General features: G+C 38.8%; 1 protein-coding gene across 1 annotated transcript in view; it reads left to right on the forward strand.

Moving 5' to 3' along the window:
• The window catches only part of BMPR1A (bone morphogenetic protein receptor type 1A), a 52,774-nt gene that overhangs the window by 21,848 nt on the left and 11,452 nt on the right, over positions 1 to 19,474 (forward strand). The window contains exons 2-5 of the mRNA XM_081913699.1: positions 3,141 to 3,261; positions 14,322 to 14,535; positions 16,741 to 16,903; positions 19,189 to 19,291. Of these exons, the coding sequence (XP_081769825.1) occupies positions 14,469 to 14,535; positions 16,741 to 16,903; positions 19,189 to 19,291 (333 nt within the window). The 5' untranslated portion in view covers positions 3,141 to 3,261; positions 14,322 to 14,468. The remainder of the gene's footprint in view (positions 1 to 3,140; positions 3,262 to 14,321; positions 14,536 to 16,740; positions 16,904 to 19,188; positions 19,292 to 19,474) is intronic.

The raw sequence follows: 19,474 nt of genomic DNA on the forward strand, positions 1-19,474 counted from the left end.
TTACTTCTCAAGTGGAAGAAGCTTCACTTTACTGTGTGTTATATGCGCTCTGAACTAACACAGGCTGCTTTACATCAGTTCTGTTGTGAAGTTCATTGAACTTCCTCACAGCTCATTGAAGTTTATGCCGCTCTTCCATGAAAGGCTTGTTGCTGTTTAGTCGTGTCCGACTCTTCGTGACCCAATGAACCAGAGCACCCCAGGCACTCCTGTCTTCCACTGCCTCCCGCAGTTTGGTCAAAACCATGAAAGCCTATGGGTCTGCATTTCTGAAGCAGCCCTGCCCACAAGCCTGCATTTTCTTCTTGCAGAAGGTGATCAAGTCAGTGATTTTAGCTATAAGGTGTGGCAATAGGAGAGGGAGTTTGATCAAGGATTGAATCAGTTCTTAAGTCTCATTGATTGTATTGGGGTGGGGTGGGGCTTTGACTGGCCCCACAGTTTTCCACAAAACGTCTCAGGATTCCATCTGTTCTAAACCTTGGGCTTGTTTGTGGATGTTATTTTTGCACACATTGTGGCTGTGGGAAATTTAATAAGGTCTCAAATAGGACATGTAGGTTTGTCAGAAAAATGATATAGCAGATATTCTGTTGGTGTCAGTACAGCAAGAACCATGCTCCTATTTTCAGTGGTTTTATATGCGTTCCAACAGACATTAACAAGATTAATGAGATTTCAGCAAATGCGTAGGAAAAACACTTTATGTTTTGGCTTTACAATTATATTATATAGTGTGTGGGGAAAAACAAGAATTTTCCAAATATAAAAAGAGTGTTTGATAAAGAGGTTTAATGTCAGCCTGTCTATTCAGCAAAGACTGCAGTCTTTAAGAACTGGTGTTATCTGATATTTGAGTTAGTTTCGGGTTGCTCCATTTTACACAAATTTATTATTGATTCCCAAGGCCTGTTAAACCAGTGATAGGAATACTTACAAATGTGCATGGAGGCAGAAGCATTATGACCTTCTTGTAATGACAAAGGTTATTATGAAGCTTTGAGGTAGCAATCCTGAAACTTATTTTTTTGAGGGCTGAGTGCTTGATTGTCTGCTCACGCCAAAGGCAGAACTGCACGTGTTAACCTTTGGAATTAGCTTGAGTCAGGCTCATTAGCTTGCTGTGTTCAGCTTAACCAGAACATTATGGACAATGTGGAAGTCTTTCTTTAGCACAGGACTGGGGAACCAGTGTCCCATCAATTGCTTTTGGACTACAGTTCTCGTAATAGAACCATAGCAACCTGACCATTGACTACATTGGTGGGGGCTGAGAAAAGATGGTGACCAACAGCCTCTGAAGGACCACAGGTACCCAGGCCTTCAAGTTTTGAACTCTGCATGCTGACACAATGTAGTTGGACAAAAATCGACTTTAAAATCCTAAAGCACTAATGGGGCACCTGTGGTTCTCCATATGTCCCACTCCTGATTTAGGATTTAGAACCCTTATTTTTGCCCAGCTACATATCAATCATGTGCAACAGCATCATTTTTATGTTTGTAGTGTTTTTTAATAGTATTGAAGTAGCATAATTTATTGCATAGTCATGCAGCCTTTCTGGCAGCTGGTAGGAATATGCTGCAGGCCATGTTGCATTCCCATTGGAGGTGGAGAGCAACCATCAATTGGTGTCAAAATACGCTGGTAACTTTTCAGCTCTTTCACTTGATGGCATAACAGAAGGTGGGGAGAACATCTTTAGTGTTTTTGAAGTAGGCACATAACAAGCTACAGAGCCTTTGTGTAGACATTTTTCTCAGCTGCTTCTCCCTTCATCAGTGTTATGTTCCTGTGTGTGTGTGTGTGTGCGCGCTTACACACATATATTTCTGCAGGAGGCACAAGGAAGCTGTTTTTATACTGACCTGTAGATCTTAATGAATGGTTAGTCCTCAAATTTATTCCTGGTGCTGAACATGTTTGTGATTTTGCCATGGTCTCAACCTTGTGAATACTAGCCATTCCAAATGGAAATCAGTCATAAAATTTACATACAGTTTCATAAAAATATTGAAGCATGTACATGGACACTCTTAAAAATCTGAACAACACAAGAGTTCTGAACCACACAATAAGGGCTGAGAAAACAGAGCAGTGCCCTTCCATTTTACCCTTCTGTATTTCCGACAAACCTATCCATCTTGCTGGGGTGGGGAGGAAGTTTACAGTAGGTAGAGTCTGTGCAGAGAATTGTGTTCCTCTAAAGATTCAGCCCAGCATAATTATCCTACTTTTCAGGATTGGCTTGCTGTAGTTATACAAACCTACTTCTCAACCTCTTCCACTTCTCCCACACCCTATCAGCCATATAGCTGCTATACAGAGTCCAGGAGCCAGCATACTACCCCACCTTCCAAAATACGTATTCACAATGCCAGATTTCTCCTCTTAACTTAAAGCCAGCTTTGACCATTTTAATCACTTGCCTTTCCCCATAGAACTGCTTTTTTATTTTTTTAAAAAAGAGATGGGGAATGCAATTTTGGGGAGTGAATTGTCAAAATAGATCTTATTTATGGCAACAATTTATTTAAAACTGAGGGCCAAGCTAGGAACTATTACAGGTTCTTTAAGGCACTAGATCACATAGGAAACTGAGAGAATATTTAAATTCCTGAGTGATAGCGTTTTTAGAAGCCTCAGCAACCAGATGGTTAAGATTCTTCCAGTCCTTCCCTAAGTTAACATAGTTACTACACCAAGTTTTATATCCCCACTTCAATTGTTTTTGTTTTTGACTATGCCAAGACTATAGAAGTCTGTTGGTTGTCATCCTGAATTATATACAGTTAATTGAATATGAAAATTGAGCCTGTATGTATGTAACACTTTGAAGAATTGTGTTGTTGTGCATCATTACAGATGATGGCGAGCATCCAAATAACTACTTTAGGCATATCCAACAACTCAGGCATGCCTAGTGGGATTCATGGTGTTATCACAGACTGCTTTTGAAAGCCCCTTCAAAGTACTTTGCTACACAGTACAGAGAGGCTGTGTAGTGTTAGTGTTATTTGCAGACTAACATTTATGTGCACAAATACTCTATAGCTGGTAGGATGAAACACATACACATCTTTCTAGTTCTTAAAAAGCCTGTTTGAAATTAAATTCCAACTCTCTTCCTGTCTTACAGCTTTAAAGAAATATGCATTGTTACAATTTTATTTTGGAATTGATGAAGTGGAAATACAGATGAAACAAGTTTGCAGGATATCAACTCTACAGCACCATTTCATCCCACTCATCAGCAAAAGGTAACAAACATCCATTCAAAAATGGGCTCAATTCAAATATAACATTCTTATGGGCTGTTGGATTAGAAATGTTAACTTTTATTTAAAGCACCAATATCCTGCCTATCTTAAAAGTTCAAGGTGGCTAGCAAAATTCTGGGGGAGGGGGGTCTATAATATATCTCCTGGTCAGATTCAAAGCTGCAAATAAACAAAACAAAACAAAACAAAAAACACGAACCAGCCTTCCTTGCTGTGCTGGTTTTTTAGTCCTCACTGTAGCAGGAGGGCATGAGTTTCATTACAGGCACTTGAAACATAATTGACAATCAGCGTCCATTGTATTTCATATTTGAAAATATCATATAAAATGCCTGTTGGCTCTCCTTGTTGGAGAGGCTGATTAAATCCCTTTTCAGACACTTTGTTAACTTCTAGGCAAACTATCAACCAATCCTACTGGTCAGAGTGGCTGAGAAGATCAAAAGGGATGGTGCCTTAACCCTTGGCAGAAAAATAATAGTTTAGCACAGGCTTCCTCAGCCTCGGCCCTCCAGATGTTTCTGGCCTACAACTCCCATGATCCCTAGCTAGCAGGACCAGTAGTCAGGGATGATGAGAATTGTAGTCTCAAAACATCTGGAGGGCCGAGGTGAAGGAAGCCTGGTTTAGCATATGATATTTAAAAATAGTCTACCTCAGTTCAGATGTTTTTGATTGCTGTTCCGTTTATGGGGTAAAATTGGTCCAATATCTGATCTATCATTACATGCAGAAGTTTGTTCATGGTTGGACACATAATAATGAGTCTCAGCAGAAACTGGCCCAGATAGATGGACATTAGTATGTCATTGTTTAAAGCAGTGGTTCTCAAACTTTTTTCTCTGGACCACACCACATTATTTTATTGATAAGAAGTACATTGCAAAACAAGAAGAATCAATTACTAGCAGTGCTTGATTTATCATATAGAAAACAGCTACTTCATAACATGATCATGGGACATCCAGAAAGTGTGAAACAATGCAGCTACATAAGAACATGACTCATTTCCAAAATATAATTCTAAATGAGCCTCTTACATATGTATGTTAAGTGTGTATACAAACTCAATGAGAGGTGTGAGCTTGCAGTATCACTTGATGCTCCTAGTCTCATTTTGAAAAGCTAGTTATTCATATTTTGAAAATAGAAAAATATTTTTACATTATACTACACTAAAATGTTTCTTTGATTGTCCTTGAATCTTTGCAGCACATTTTCCAGCCTCTCCTGCCACACTTGTGTGGTGCACCACACCCTCTGAGAACCACTGTTTTAAATGAATGGTGATGAAATCTTACTGGCAAAGTTATACTTCGGAGTATTTTTTAAGAGAAAGGTCCTGTTTACTCTCTAGTTTGAAAGATAGGCTTGGATACATTTATCCCCTTCAGAATGCTCTCATTGGATAAGGCACAAGAGGGGGTTTGCTGAAGATACTGATGAAATAATAGTAACCAAAGTCCAAGGGAACAAAAAGCAGGAAAAATTCAGGGCAACCTAAAGGAAAGATATGAAAAAAATCATCTATGATATTGAAATTTGGGACATAATGGTGAGTGTCAAGTAGAATAAACCCATTCTAGTAAAACATTTAGCTTGGTATTATTGTAATTTTTACCTGCTATTAAAATGAGATAATTCAATAATTAAAATTATGATTTTGTTTCTGTTCAGATAGCTTTCATTGTACTTACTTTTGTGAGAAGTTATTGATCCAGTATCTAGTTTTATTTCACATTCAGTTTTAAATTGTGTTTTTATGTTGCAAATGCTGAAATTGTGGAGAAACATAACAAAAGATTCATAAAAATTCATCATAGGGGAATTTAGATAAATATTGTGTACATGGCAAAATATATAATGATCCCAAGCAACATTTCCTTAAAATATGTGTCCCTTTAAAATTTTCACTCATCTTCCACAGAAATGAAGCACTTGCTTTCCTTCCCAAGCACATTATAATTTTATGCTAAGAAACTTTGGGATTCCTCATAAAAAGCCCCCCCCCCCGATATCAACACTGCTTAGCATTGATTTTCATGAATTGGGGGGGGGTACCATGAAACAACCTTATTTTAACACTTTAAAAAACTAAGGGAAAATACCAGTCTGTTGCTATTGAATTGTGAACATTATCTTTGTACTCTGTTTTGTTCATCTACTGAAATTTTAAGATTGGTTTTAGAGTCTGTTTTGAAACTGTTTTTAGAACTACCTTGTTTTGAGCTTCAGGGAATACATTTTTGTGAAAGAATGTGTCCATAGTTGTTTAGTCATAACACATTTATGATACCTAAAAATACATAGTTGCCTGTTTATCTTGCTCTAACTTGAAATCAACCACTTACTTGATAAGAGAGACAAAACGAGTCCTTACAAACTTGAGTTAAATGTTGCTCCACAACTTCCTCTACTATCAGCCAACTGTTCTGCTCAGCTTAATAGTTTTCTCATACCCTTTGTGGGCAACACTGAAAACTCTGGTATTTCAGTTATTGAAACTCCTTTGGCCATAGTTCCTAAGGACAGTTGCTCACGATGCACTCATTGCATTCCAATCAGTGCAAAATACAGTCATACCTCGTGTTGTGTTCCGCTCTTCTTATGGACTTTCAGCTTATGAACGTGGCAAACCCAGAAGTATTTACTTCTGGGTTCGCCGCCCGTGTATGCACAGAAGCAACCTGCGCACTATTTGCAGAAGCGATTGATCGCACCTCACACATGCGCGGAAGAGGCTCTCTAGTTGTGGACTTTTTGGGGTGCAAACGGCACCCCAAAACGTATTAAGTCCGCAACTAGAGGTACCACTGTAGGTTTCAGTCGCCAAGTTTGAACATCATGCTTAAACCATAGTTTCAGTATTATATAAATGAATCTGGACATGAGCCTTGGGTTTGCCCTCTCTTTCGTAGTTCAGGCATGAAAATGAGATTGGAAGAATCTGCTTTCAGGTTAAAATAACCATGGTTGTCACTACAGTTACTCTAGAGTTTAGTTTATTGGAACTAATCAATCCATGGTTTCTGATCCTGGCTTTTCCTGTGTGTTGTTTCCTTCAGACTTCTCATAATGAAACACTCCAGCAGTAAAACAGCGCACAAGCGTGATGTTGGGAATTGTTGGATTGACTTTAGATCTTTTCAGTTTAAATGGCGATCCTAAGATAACTGTGCATCTGAAAGGGCCAGTTCAGAGTTCCCCTCCATCTACTTCTGTTAGAGTGGAGAGAGAGAACAATTTGCGTTTAGTGGGAATGGTTTGAACACACGTTTTGGAATGTGTCTTAAAGTATTTTTCACCTCACATTAAAAGGTTGCATCTGCTTTGACCATTAGTTTCATTCCAGTAGTCCTTAACTCACTAAATAAGTAGTTTCTGTCAATCCTTTTGTCCTCATTGCATGGGTGTAGCTTGGTTTCTCGTTAGGGGGGCAGGCAAAGCATTTTTAAGGGGATCAGCCAAAGTTGTTGAGCTTTTTGAGAGGAAATCACTGGTAGAAATATCCCCCAAAAGACATCTGCTGGCGCCACCCCCCAGCTATGCCCATGCCTCACTATACTCCATTCTTCAGCAGAGAAAGATCCATGAATGCCACTGTTGCTAACTCACACTCTTGTGTGATTCTGTTCTTCCACAGCACAGTGGTACCTCATGTTACGTACCGTCCCCCTTAAGAATGCTTCAGGTTTTGCGCTCCGCTAACTCGGAAGTAGATGCCCTTTGTTGCAAACTTTGCCCTGGGATGTGAGCGGAAGTCGCGCTCCAGCGGCGTGGTGGTAGCAGCAGCAGGAAACGCCATTAGCAAAAGCACGCCTCATGTTATGAACGGTTTCCGGTTACGAACGAATCTCTGGAACAGATTAAGTTCGTAACTGGAGGTACCATTGTAGTTTGCTCACTCTGGCTGTGGGTACTCTTTCCTGACCAGACAAATGGAAATACTACCCTCTTTTCACCAATCGGGGGGGGAAATCTGCTCCTTTGGAAACAGAATATGCGGTGCAAATAACACCTCCAAACATAAGGACATTTAATAAATGTGCAACATAAAAATATAAGAAGAGCCTGTTGCATCAAGCCAGTGACTCATTTGGTCCAGCATCCTCTTCTCACACTGGCCAAACAGTTGCCTATTGGAAGCCGCCTCTCCTGTGGTTTCCAGCAACTGATATTGAGAAACCCCAAAGTGGAGGTAGAACATAGCTACCATGGTTAGTAGCCATTGATAGCCATATCTTCATGAATTTGTCTAATCCTATTTTAAAGCCATTGAAGTTGGTGGCCATCCTTGCCTCCCATGGGAGCAGATTTCATCGTTTAACTGTGCACTGTGTCCAGAAGTACTTCCTTTTGTCTGTCCTGAATCTTTCAACATTCAGCTTCATTGAATGTTCCCTAGTTGAAAGACAGAGACAAACCTGTCTCTATCCACATTCTCTACACAATGCATAATTTTGTACAACTCTATCATGTCTCCTCTTATTGATATTTTATGAAAATCCCAAACTGTTAAAACCTTTCCTCATGGGGAGCTATTCTATCCCATCAATCATTTTTGTTGCTCTTTTTGGAGCCTTATCCAGCTCTACACTGTCCTTTTTGAAGTGAGATGACCGGAACAGTACTTAGCATTCAAAGTGTAGCCGCATCATAGATTTGTATAATTGCATTATATCATTAGTTTCATTTTAAATTCCTTTCTGAAAGCATGGAATCTGCCTTTTCTGCAGCTACCACACACACTGGGTTGGCATCTTCATCAAGCTATTCTCTCCGAACTCCAAGGTTTTGCTCGTGTCAGTTACCACCGGTTCAGACATCAACTATGCGAAATTAAGTCATCTCCCCCTGCATCATTTTTATACTTGTTTACATTGAATTGCTTTTTGACATTTTACAGCCCATTCACACAACTTTTAGAAATCCTTTTGGAGCTCTTCACAATTGTGATGTGTTTTGACCATCCTGTACAATTTAGAATCATCAGTTCCTCAGTTCTCACTCTATAAAATGAGTGCATTAATTACCTTGTGCATAAATGAGAAAGAGTTGCTGTGAATTAGATCATAATTATAAACAAAAGTGTGTTACAGCCTGGTGTTGATAAATGCTAGGGCTCTGTGTAATACTACTCTTAGCTTAGCAGTTGGTAATGCAAGAATAATAAAGTGAGCTGCGTGTATTGCTTCTCCCACTTCCTTGGACTCCCCCCCCCCTCTAATGGCAGAGAGGAAGGGAGGAAGTTCCACAGTCTGATTCTTATTACTTAACTATTGTGAAGCAACCAGGAGCATTGAATCTGAAATGTTGGTGTTGCCCCTCTACATTCTCAGTGTTAGATTCACAAATGTTATGAATGATACTAACGAGTTGGGCAAATCTTCTGACCCAAAGTTCATCTGCGTAAGTCCTGAGATGACATGATTTAACAAATTGTATGGTCTAACTTATCATTCTACACTTTCACTCTTCAAACAGTTTCCCATAACTATAGCTGCCCCCCCAGCAGATATGTCACGTCTACCCCATTCAAAATCTTAGAAGCCAGTTCCACAGATTAAAATCTGCAGAGCACATGGGGTCATGCCCTATGTTTTTAATATCTTGCACCCTTCAAAATGTGTTGACAATCAATTGATTTCTCTCCTCTTCATCCCAAACCCCCTCCAAAACGCAGCCCTAATTCAAAATATTTGTTTCCCTTAAATATTCTGATAGTTCTTTGTTTAATTGTCTGGAATGTCGCTGGCATACCAAGAAGGCTGAAAGTTGTAACACCAAGTTTTCTTGCACTGTGGGTATGCAAGAATTTGTGTGCCTCATTCTTCTGAATTACTTAATATTTTATATAGCGTCACTGAACTGCAAAACAACGGCTTTTAACATTTTATCCTTAAATAAAGTCCTTCACTGTTTTGTCTGTAGGGGATGGCAGGAGGGGGAGATTGCTTACTGAAGGAGAAGACAGTATTCTTATGCTAATCCAGTCTGTGGATAAGGAGCAATGCAGCCATGCAAACAATGGAAGTGGAGCCAGAAAGTCTGCTGTGTAGTCTAGCACGCCTTGAAAAGCATATGAGACAGGGCGCCTAGGGCTGCTTAAGGGGAGGGGCCCAAGAAAAGGGGAGCGCTTTACTCCAAGTTATTTTATGGAACTGGCAGATGACCAAAGAAAGGAACCTTACTACGTAGACAGAGAGAATTAAGATGAGGGGGATGAGAGAAAGGAGTTTTTGAAATCTGCTTTCCAGTTCTCATAGACTAAAACCCTAGCTTTGGCTTTATTTAATGTATGGCTGCAATTGAAACCTCAAATTCAGCTTGAAAAGATTTTGACATAAAACTATAAATATTATAAAAACTTATTTTAAGAGAAGATGCCGACTTTGAACAGGGTTTTGTTAGATTTACATGGTTAAAATATCTGATCACACAAATCACTGACCAGCAAAATGCCCATTTCTGTTAATTGCCTTTATATTTAACTTCTGGCAGTGCTTTATTTAATTTATTCATACTCAACCTTTCAAAACCTTCATCTGCACACGCTATACAGTTAGAAATGAGGCATACCATCCAGCTGGAGTTCTACTTAAGTGGCTTACCTATTCCTGAAGGAATGAATGTTGTAATCTAAAGTTATCAGCTTGCATGTCTTGCTGAAGAAGGATAGCAAGCATTTCTTCTTGGCTTATTATCTTTTCAGTATGCTAAGACTAGGTAGTAAAAGCGAGATGATGAATTCCTAAAAGAAATACCAATTGTACAGCAAATTAATATCCTTTTTTGAACGCTATGATTTCTCTACACAAGGGGCAATAAAGTGGGCACCTGGAGAACTCATTCTGCAACATAATACTAACATTTATTAATGGCAGTTGGCAATTCACCATAAATATAAACCTGTAGCAGATGTTTTTGTGGTTTTATTTAAGTGTTCAGGTTTTAGTATGTACAGTGGTACCTTGGGTTAAGAACTTCTGGTGGTCCGTTCTTAACCTGAAACTGTTCTTAACATGAGGTATCCCTTTAACTAATGGGACCTGCCGCACCGCAGCCGCACGATTTCTGTTCTCCTCCTGAATCAAAATTCTTAACCCGAGGTACTATTTCTGGGTTAGTGGAGTCTGTAACCTGAAGCGTCTATAACCCAAGGTACCACTGTATTGCATTTTATGAAGTGAGGGGCTTTTGCAGACAAGTCAAGAAGTTCAGAAGTTATCTGTCAGTAGGCAACAACACTGAGCAAATGGAAGTTCTCTCTGCCACCTTTTCCCTGACTACAGTCATACCTCATGTTACAGACGCTTCTGGTTGCGCATTTTCAGGTTGCGCACCGTGCCAAACTCGGAAGTACCGGAATGGGTCACTTCGGGGTTTCGGCGCATGTGCAAGAAGCACTGGATCGTGAACCGCATGGATCACGTTCGCAACCCAAGCGTCCACTGTACTTCACTGAGAAAGGCTCCTTCACAGGGCAAAGAAATTGCCTCTCTCCAGCTCTGCATGGCTGCCAGGCAGCCATGTTTAGTGAACAGCACTATCTTCGTTGTTCTTGCCTCCTACCCATCCTCCTCACTAAGGAAAAAAATCCTCTGCAAGACAAAGAGAGTGCCAGCTGTGTTAGCTCCATGTGGCTGGTGGGCAACAACAGCTGAGTGATGACAGGTTGCCTTGGGGATGCCAAGGAACGCCTTTGTCAGTGCTGGTATGGCAACCCCCAATCTAAGCAACTTATTGGATGACAGTAAACCCACCAACAAACCCACCAACAAATCACAGAACACTTCTGTAGACACAGAAGTGACATACGAATAGATCACAGAATCCCTCGCTCCTGACGATTGTAGCACAGTGGTGCCTGCCCTGTGGAACGCCCTCCCAGCAGATGTCAAGGCAATAAGCAACTATTTTACTTTTAAAAGACAACTGAAAGCTTCCCTGTTTAGGGAAGTTTTTAATATTTGATGCTGTATTGTTTTTAATATGCAGTTGAAAGCTGCCCAGAGTGGCTGGGGAATGAATGAATGAATGAATGAATGAATGAATAAATCTACTACTACTACTACTACTACTACTACTACTACTACTACTACTAATTTTTACTTCATTTTTCCCTCCCCTTTCCCTCCTCATTCAGTTACTCCACTTTCCAGTTACGCAAATTCTGATTTGATAATTGAAAATCATATAGAGCTGAAAGAGGAAGTGAAAAAGAGCATTACTCTTCTAATTTTGTTCTTAAGTACTTTCGGAGGGGTGGTGGGGTGGTAATCACCCTCATCACAAAGCGGGTAGTGAGCCAGGGATATTGTGTGTCACATGGAGTATCACATTGGTCACTCCAGTTATGAACAAACATGGCAATTTAAAATCTTTTAAAATATTCTGAAATACACAGTCCTCTGTTATAGGCAAATTGTTTGTAATGCATTTTATTAATATCAAACAAGTGCATGTAAATCTTACATAGCTGATCCTAAAACATTAAGCCAGTTCATTTTGTTCTTTACATTGCACCCAGAAACCCTCCTAATCAAAGCATTTCTTTGTTGAACATAGCCTCATTTTTTGCACTTTTAATTACTTCATTTTCATTTTTATTACAACGATTACATGGCATTGAAACAACTCTGAAACACTTTTTCCTCTGGCTCTCAGAGAACTCATGAGTATCTTTCAGAATGTATTAGAGAAAAGCTTTAAATGGCCAGGATAAGCAAGGGTTTATTTTAGGAGTATGTGGTGTTCCTTGTTGATAGGGTGAGGTAAAAATCAAGTAAGTTAGTATGCTACATACAGGAAGCACAAATGACCAAGGTCTGCCACTCTAGAAGCATAAGCTTAGTGTAACTAAATCTTAGTGGTTTATGCAAGTTAGCTATGCCACAAGTTATGTGGTAAGGTGAAAAAACACCAGATCATCAGCCAGTTGATCCCCAGGGAAAATTGCAACCTGGCTCCGGATATGGGTCATGAAAGCAGGATTTGCAGCTCTGCCAGCCTGCCTGCAATCTGATTCTTCAAGGAGGAAAAGAAAGTAAAAAATAAAATAATCTTAAAGGCATGGTCATTGTCTTAGGTTCTTACACTTGGTCCTAGATAAACTCCTCATCCCTTATATATAATCAGCTTAATTTTGGATACTTGGGTCCTTTTAGCCCTGTTGTTTTTGGGCCATCAGAAGTCAAATGCCCACACATCTAGGAGAATGTCCAGTAATGTTAACTATTACTGGTGTGGGGACCCCATATTTGACAGTCTTTTGTGCTGATATGTGTGAGTTCACACATTTGACAATGTCTTGCACCCAAGGAAAGCCTTGGGCTGGATGTGATTCAATGCCACCTTGTTGAGGACACTGTCCTGGATCTGTGGGTATATGATTTATGGTGCCCAAAAATATTTTGGGGTCACACACAAAGTTTCTTAGTCATTCCTACGTTCTTGGACTTATATTTGGCATGTGAATGCTATATTTTGACACTGACTTGCACTTAAGGAAAATGTTGGGCTGGATGCAAAAACCATCTTATAAAAGAAATTTGACTGCTTATTTTGGGATGATTCAAAACTTACGACGGGGCGTACAGCCCAACTTATTAATTTTTTAATTGTTATCTGAGGTCATTGTGCATTCATGACCATTACACATGCACAACAATTTTGACTGGGGAAAATTATTCTGGAACTGAAAGAAGACAATCTGCCAGTCATGGAAACGTGATTCAGGGATATAAAAACTTTAGGTCACTTTTTAAAAAGGTTTTCTAAATGAGAATCGATTCTGTGATTCTGTGACAATATTGAGGGCTGTGTACAGTCTGAAATGACATAAAGCAAATGTAAAATCAATACAATAAAAGCTGAAGACTTTTTGAAACAGCAACACTATCCGAGACCTAAAGGCTAAAATATTCATTGAGACTTTTAAAAGAAGCTTTAGGTGGAGATATTCTGGACAACTATTATATACTCTGGGCATAGCCCAACATTGAATATACATCAGTTGCTGAATCCACAGATAGGCTATTCCATTGCAATGGTTCTATTTCTTGTAGTGAGGAAGCTGCTTTGTTTCTTCATTACTAAGAAGTCACAGATGTGTGAAAAGTAGGCCACAGGTCGAAGGCTGCATGCCCCCTGCATGCGCAAATTGAAAGTGACAGACACCTCTATGCTCTGCCAGTAATTTGCCTCCATGTTAAATGCCTATGAAGCAGTAATTAAAATGAAAAGTTTTTGGGTCCTGCCAACAGACAGATTGAGTTATTTATGGTAGAAGCAGCCACTAACAGTAATTGCAGCACATCCTTGAACAAATACAAGTTTTTTCATTCAAGAATAGCGCCAGGCTGACAGGGGTCAGGAGGTCAAGCCCACTCAAACAAGAGGCCAAAGAAAGGCAAAATCAGTGTTCTGTTCATCTTAACACAGAATCTGTATTGTCTATATTAACTACCTAGGTGTCCAAATTGCTGTTTATTCCTCTGAGACCTAGTTAGGCCCTATTAATCATTTCAAAAACATCACTGTGAGATTACTAAAAGCTGCTACATTTTAATATATCCATGTTTGCCCACTTTGTTTCTGAAGTGTACTTCAAAATGGTAGAGCAAATTTCTACTGCCTTCCTTTTTATGCAGTTGAGCAAACATTGGAAAAGTGTTTTCTAGACAGCTTTGTATTTAAAGAAAAATCTTTTTTCTAGTAGATATTTGTGCACTGTTGTGTTAGAATGGAATTATTATCATACTTTTAAAATGTTAAGTTCTACAGCAATTTCACATTTTTAGCTACATAGTTGTCAACTATTAATTTTAAAATGTTGTATAGTTATCCAATGGATTAAAATACAAATAGGTCATATTTTAGTCTTTTAAATATATTTGTGTATGTTTTATCACTTCAAGCTTTTACTGTACTGTATCTTGTCCATTTGATACCCCCCTCCCGTTTTCAGGGTTTGGGGAATTTGCATAATTTTATTCATCTGTTCAAAAATGCAATTTTGTTTCATTTCTTTTTTCCAGAAAACAAATTGGAATAATTAAACCATTGCTTCAACTGGCCACCAAGTCTTCTAGCAGATTTTGCTAAACAGTCCAGCTTAGAACTTGTCAAGCAGCAGGGCAATTTGCCAAAGTTGACAGTGCACAGGAAGGATTTATATTCGAACAATGATTTGTCTGAAAGTTTACATCAGATTGCTGGGGTTCTATGCAGTCATCATTTCTCAAGTTCAAGGTAAAGTCATACTTGTAAAGCGTTTGAAAAAGACGTTTTTTGATGTATGGAATGTTCATGTGCATAGCCAACATTTTATGTTTTAACTGCAGTCTGATATAGATGCAGACAAGCGGCTGTAGTTTTTGAAACGTAGAAACAACATGAAAGCTGTTGAAATGGAAGACTTTTTTGTGCACACCTGAAAATGGTTTCCATCTTTTTCAGCAACTCTCAAACCCTCTGCTTTGAAACAAAAAACATCAGTTACATTTTTACAGAAAGGGAGATTTCTAACATAACTTTCATACAGAGTCTATGAAACCGTCTGTCTGTTGTTAACAGGACATGCTGCCTACCTTTTAGTACTATGATCCCACTTTATTGGTAATATATAAGAGCTGGTTACCAAGAAGCAGGTTTTCTTGGTTAGTCTTCTATTTCAAAACCAGTACTTGGGGGGGGGGGCTGGTTAATTATAATTATAATAGACCTTAGTACTGAAAGCTGGAAAATGTTTTGATTTGGTACATGCTTCTTAATTGACTTTCATTGACATGGTAAGATTTTGCTATAAAAAATTCAGGTTCTGTTTGATGTTTTAATTTGTTGGAAGCCTCTCAGGCTGGAGCAACCCACTTAGATGGGTGGCATATAAATAATAATAATAATAATAATAATTAATAAGAAGAAGAAGAAGAAGAAGAAGAAGAAGAAGAAGAAGAAGAAGAAGAAGAAGTTGTTATTATTAATGCTGTTCATACTAAACTCAATGATAAAATTCCTTTGTATTTTAAGTGGTGCGTCATTTGCATCTGTTGACTAATTTCCATTTCTGTGGACAGTCTTATTCAGTGAAAGCTTCAGATATTTCTGCGTTAATGTGGTGGCTATAATATTTTTAGACGAAAAACCCTAAAAGAAAAAGGACACAGTGCACTTAAGGAATCTAAGCTATCAAGTTCTTTCCTCACACAGGGAAGATTACCTAGTGAATGCACACGCTGCTAGTCAGAAGAGTCTGCTAGCCTCCTTTTGACAAGGAGGGAATCAGGGTAGATATGGTTGTTTTTATGAGACTAATTACTTGAGACTAATTGCAAAGTCATTATTCAGGTATAGGCCTCTCTGAATCACCCAGAAGACTATGTAAACTGAGCTGAGTCATGGAAAAAGTCAATCAACTGAAATTTATAGGCATAGACGAAGGTTCATTTAAGCGAGAAAGCAAAGATGTTAGAGATATCCAAAGATACCTGCCTGTTTTATTTATTTAAAGTATTTAAATAGTGCTGCTCAGTTCAAACTCATTAAGTGGTTCACAAAAGAATATCACAACAGGCATCATTTTAAAAAGTTACAATAAAATGGAAATGCAACTGTTTGTTTAGAAGAAGCAGTAACATCATTATTTGGCTCCTGGACTCTGTTGAGCATGCTCAGTCCTTGGAGGGCGCCATGTTGGTGAAGGCTAGATTCTGTGCCCATTATGGATAGTAATTGAAATAATACTCTGATTTTATGAATATTTAAGTGTTAGAGGAAACTCAGTTTAATCTGAGAGATGTGGCCTTCCCCAGCCTGGTGCCCCCCAGATGTTTGGACTACAACTCTCATCAGCCTCAGCCAGTGCAGCCAATATTCAGGGATGATGGGAATTGTAGTCCAATAACATCTGGAATGCCTTAGGTTCCTCACCCTTGCTATAGAAGTATTCCTATGCATGATCCTTAGCAAAGTAGAAGTTTGTACAAATTTAGTAGGAATAAAAATTCAACAACCAAATGAAAATTTTAAACACCTTACTTTTTGAGATAATGTCAAAAAAAGAGAAATGCATTTGGAATTCATTTCCATTAAATTTCATATAATTATCAGGACAGAACTAACATTTATGTTATTAAAACATAATTATTGTATTATGCTCAGCCGCCTGCAATATCAGAATGTTAACCTTGATATTTCAATTACCTACGTTAATTTATGTTTATGCTTGTTAATTTGAAAGTCATTTTTTTAAAAAAATCAAAAAGAAATCTGTGGTGGTTCACTTACAGGTAAATAAGTTTTCAAGTTAGGTTTTAAGTATGCAAATGAGCATTCCAGGTTTGCTTTGGGACCAAAACAGAAGGACTATACAGAGGCTACTGCAGCCGAGAGTTCTAAACCTTCAGTGTAAAACTGCCTTCCGAAACAAACCATTATGTTTGTATTTACATTATACAGGGCAGAATCTAGACAGCATGCTCCATGGGACAGGGATGAAGACTGATCCTGATCAGAAAAAACAGGAAGATGGAGTCACCCTAGCTCCAGAGGACACGTTGCCCTTTTTGCAGTGCTACTGCTCAGGGCACTGTCCAGAAAATGCCATTAACAATACATGCAAGTAAGTGGGCAGAATAAAGACTGTTTCCTCATATGTACAAGTTATAGTAAGGTTAGAGGTTTCAAATATTTTCACTGTCGGTTCTTGTTTCTCAGTTCCCTTGTTCCACCCTTTTTCAGTTCATATACTATTATAGTCAGGTGAAATGACTTTCTGAATTGAGGATTGGTTAAAAGGTTTTAATATATTTCTTAGAATTTGGCTACACCTTGCCTGTGGCCTCTGAGGAGACACAAACATGGTTTCTGTACCTGCAGAAAATTTCATTCAGGAAACCTACTGTCTTCCAAGGTACCTTTTTAGTGGCAATTACATTGGTGAGGGGAGTGATGATGAGTGTGAGTTATAAGTGTGCTCCAAGTGTTGAGCTCCCATATTTGATTCCCATACACCAGATCAGAGTCGTACTGAAACCAGATATTTGTTCTTTCCCAAGGTTGCCTCTTCGTTCCACCACAATGAGGCCATTGTCTTCCGTAACCTAGCTTCAGAGTTTCGAATGTTTATTTTTCCAGAACCAAAAGCTTCTTGAGTAGTTGGGATCTGTTTATTTGTTATGAGGGTGCCAAACCCAACATTTCACCCACTAGTATCTTCAATAGTTCACCTGTGCCTATGCCTACAGACCTCCAAAGTTCCCTACTCCAAAGTGAAGCCAGAGCTGTAGTGACTTCCATGGTATTCCTCCAAGGTCCACTGCTGGACCTCCACCATGCTGCTACTTGGCTACAACATTTGGTTTTCATCTGTAATCTGCTTGATTACAAGGCAAATGGAACTGAGCAATGTCTTTTGGAAGGGCTGCACTTGCGTCCTTGACCTCATCGTATCTTTCCTGCCTTTAGTAAGCTAGCTTGCTTTACTACCTGTATGTGTGCAATAGCACAGAGACCACGAAGAATGGGTTGCTTACTTGTAACCTGAGACTTTCCAATAGTCATATGTGCAGACACGCAACTCACTCCCTTTCCCCACGCTAGATGTAAGTATGGTTGTTATCTCCTGCATAGTCTTCCCATAGGGCTGTGATTTTTGAACTGAGCAAGAATGCAGGAGCTCTGTCCCTGAATGCGTGAGCATGGAAGGTGGGGGCAGGGCACTTGCCAAATCTTTAGACTAGCTTACATGTCTGCACATGTGTGTCTGCACAAATAACAACTCAGAGAACTACAGGTACAGCTAAACAACCTGTTCTTCTTGCATAGCATAAGGAGATCTGATTTGGTCAAATCGTTTGTCACATTAGAATTGTTGCTTTTTATTGCCCTCTAGTGTTTGTTTTTTATATAGTTTCTATATCCAAGTATTACATTCATGTAGTTGATAAATCTAATAGATATAATTTTTAAGATGGAAAACCCATCAAATAATTTTGAAGGCATATGTTTTGATTGGTCATAAATGTCCTATTAAATCTTATTTATACTGAATTGAAAGATTTCTTACTTTTTTATTATTGACCCGAAGGGGCCATTTTACCTTTAGCTGCCTTTAATCTCCAGGCATTCTGCTTGAATCTCCAGGCATTCAAATGCTGAAATCTCATCTACAGCTAATGGGAAACAAAGTCTATTGAAATCAGTGATACCTGTTTATGTGTGGATGGGATGAGAATGAAAAAAGAAAAAGAAAGAAAGAGGGGAAAGTTCTGTAGCACCAAATTTTAATGATATCTATTTGGTGGAACAGATTTGGATCTTGGCACATATGTTGAGGGAGATTAATCTAGACTTCATTACTTAATTTTGTGCTTGCGAGTAATTGAAGAGCCGTATTTCAGTTGGCTTCTCTTAAAAACAGTTCAAATTATGAGATGCAATCAGAGAAGCTTCCAGATTTTGAAAACATTGAATTGGTATTTGCTTAATTACTAGGCCTTGAATAAGAATTGGTTTAAGTGCTGATTTTTGCAGGCAATAGAGGATTGATTTTCCATGGGTATGTACAATATTTTCGGTGTCACATGATAGGCATGACTAACGTATAGGAGGAGTCTTAAAGGTTTTTTCATAATTAGCATTAATCTTGGAATGTAGTCTTCAGGAATAGTTCATCTCCCTCGAGTACCTACCGTGACTTTCCCACACCATCAAGTAAATCCAACCCTGTTTTATCTGTTCTGAAGTCCCTTGTTTCCTTTGAGTGCAGTATCATGAGTGCCATGTGTCCGTTATACTGGCGTTATACTGGAAGGAAGAATACAAGACAATAATCTAATAGATATAAATAGGTTGGTTGAATGCAGAACAGTACATGGAGAACTGAAGTCAATTCATCTGTTCCAGAACTAATGGACATTGCTTTGCCATAATCGAAGAAGAAGAAAATGGCGAAATCACACTTGCTTCAGGCTGCATGAAGTATGAAGGCTCAGACTTCCAGTGCAAGGTATTCCAACTGTCTTCTGTTGCATGTGAACCCAGGCAGCTCTTTAATCCCAACATTTGCTGTTCATTCAAGTAATTTGCTCCAAAAGCCTAAAATTGGGAGATTTATTTCTTTGCCAATTTTATTGTTTTGAACATTAATACTTTGTCTTAAAATCCTTACAGCAATCTACTTAGCAAAAAT

The sequence above is a fragment of the Podarcis melisellensis genome, assembly GCF_964234715.1.
Source record: "Podarcis melisellensis genome assembly, chromosome: 5".
In the NCBI taxonomy this organism is placed as follows: domain Eukaryota; kingdom Metazoa; phylum Chordata; class Lepidosauria; order Squamata; family Lacertidae; genus Podarcis; species Podarcis melisellensis.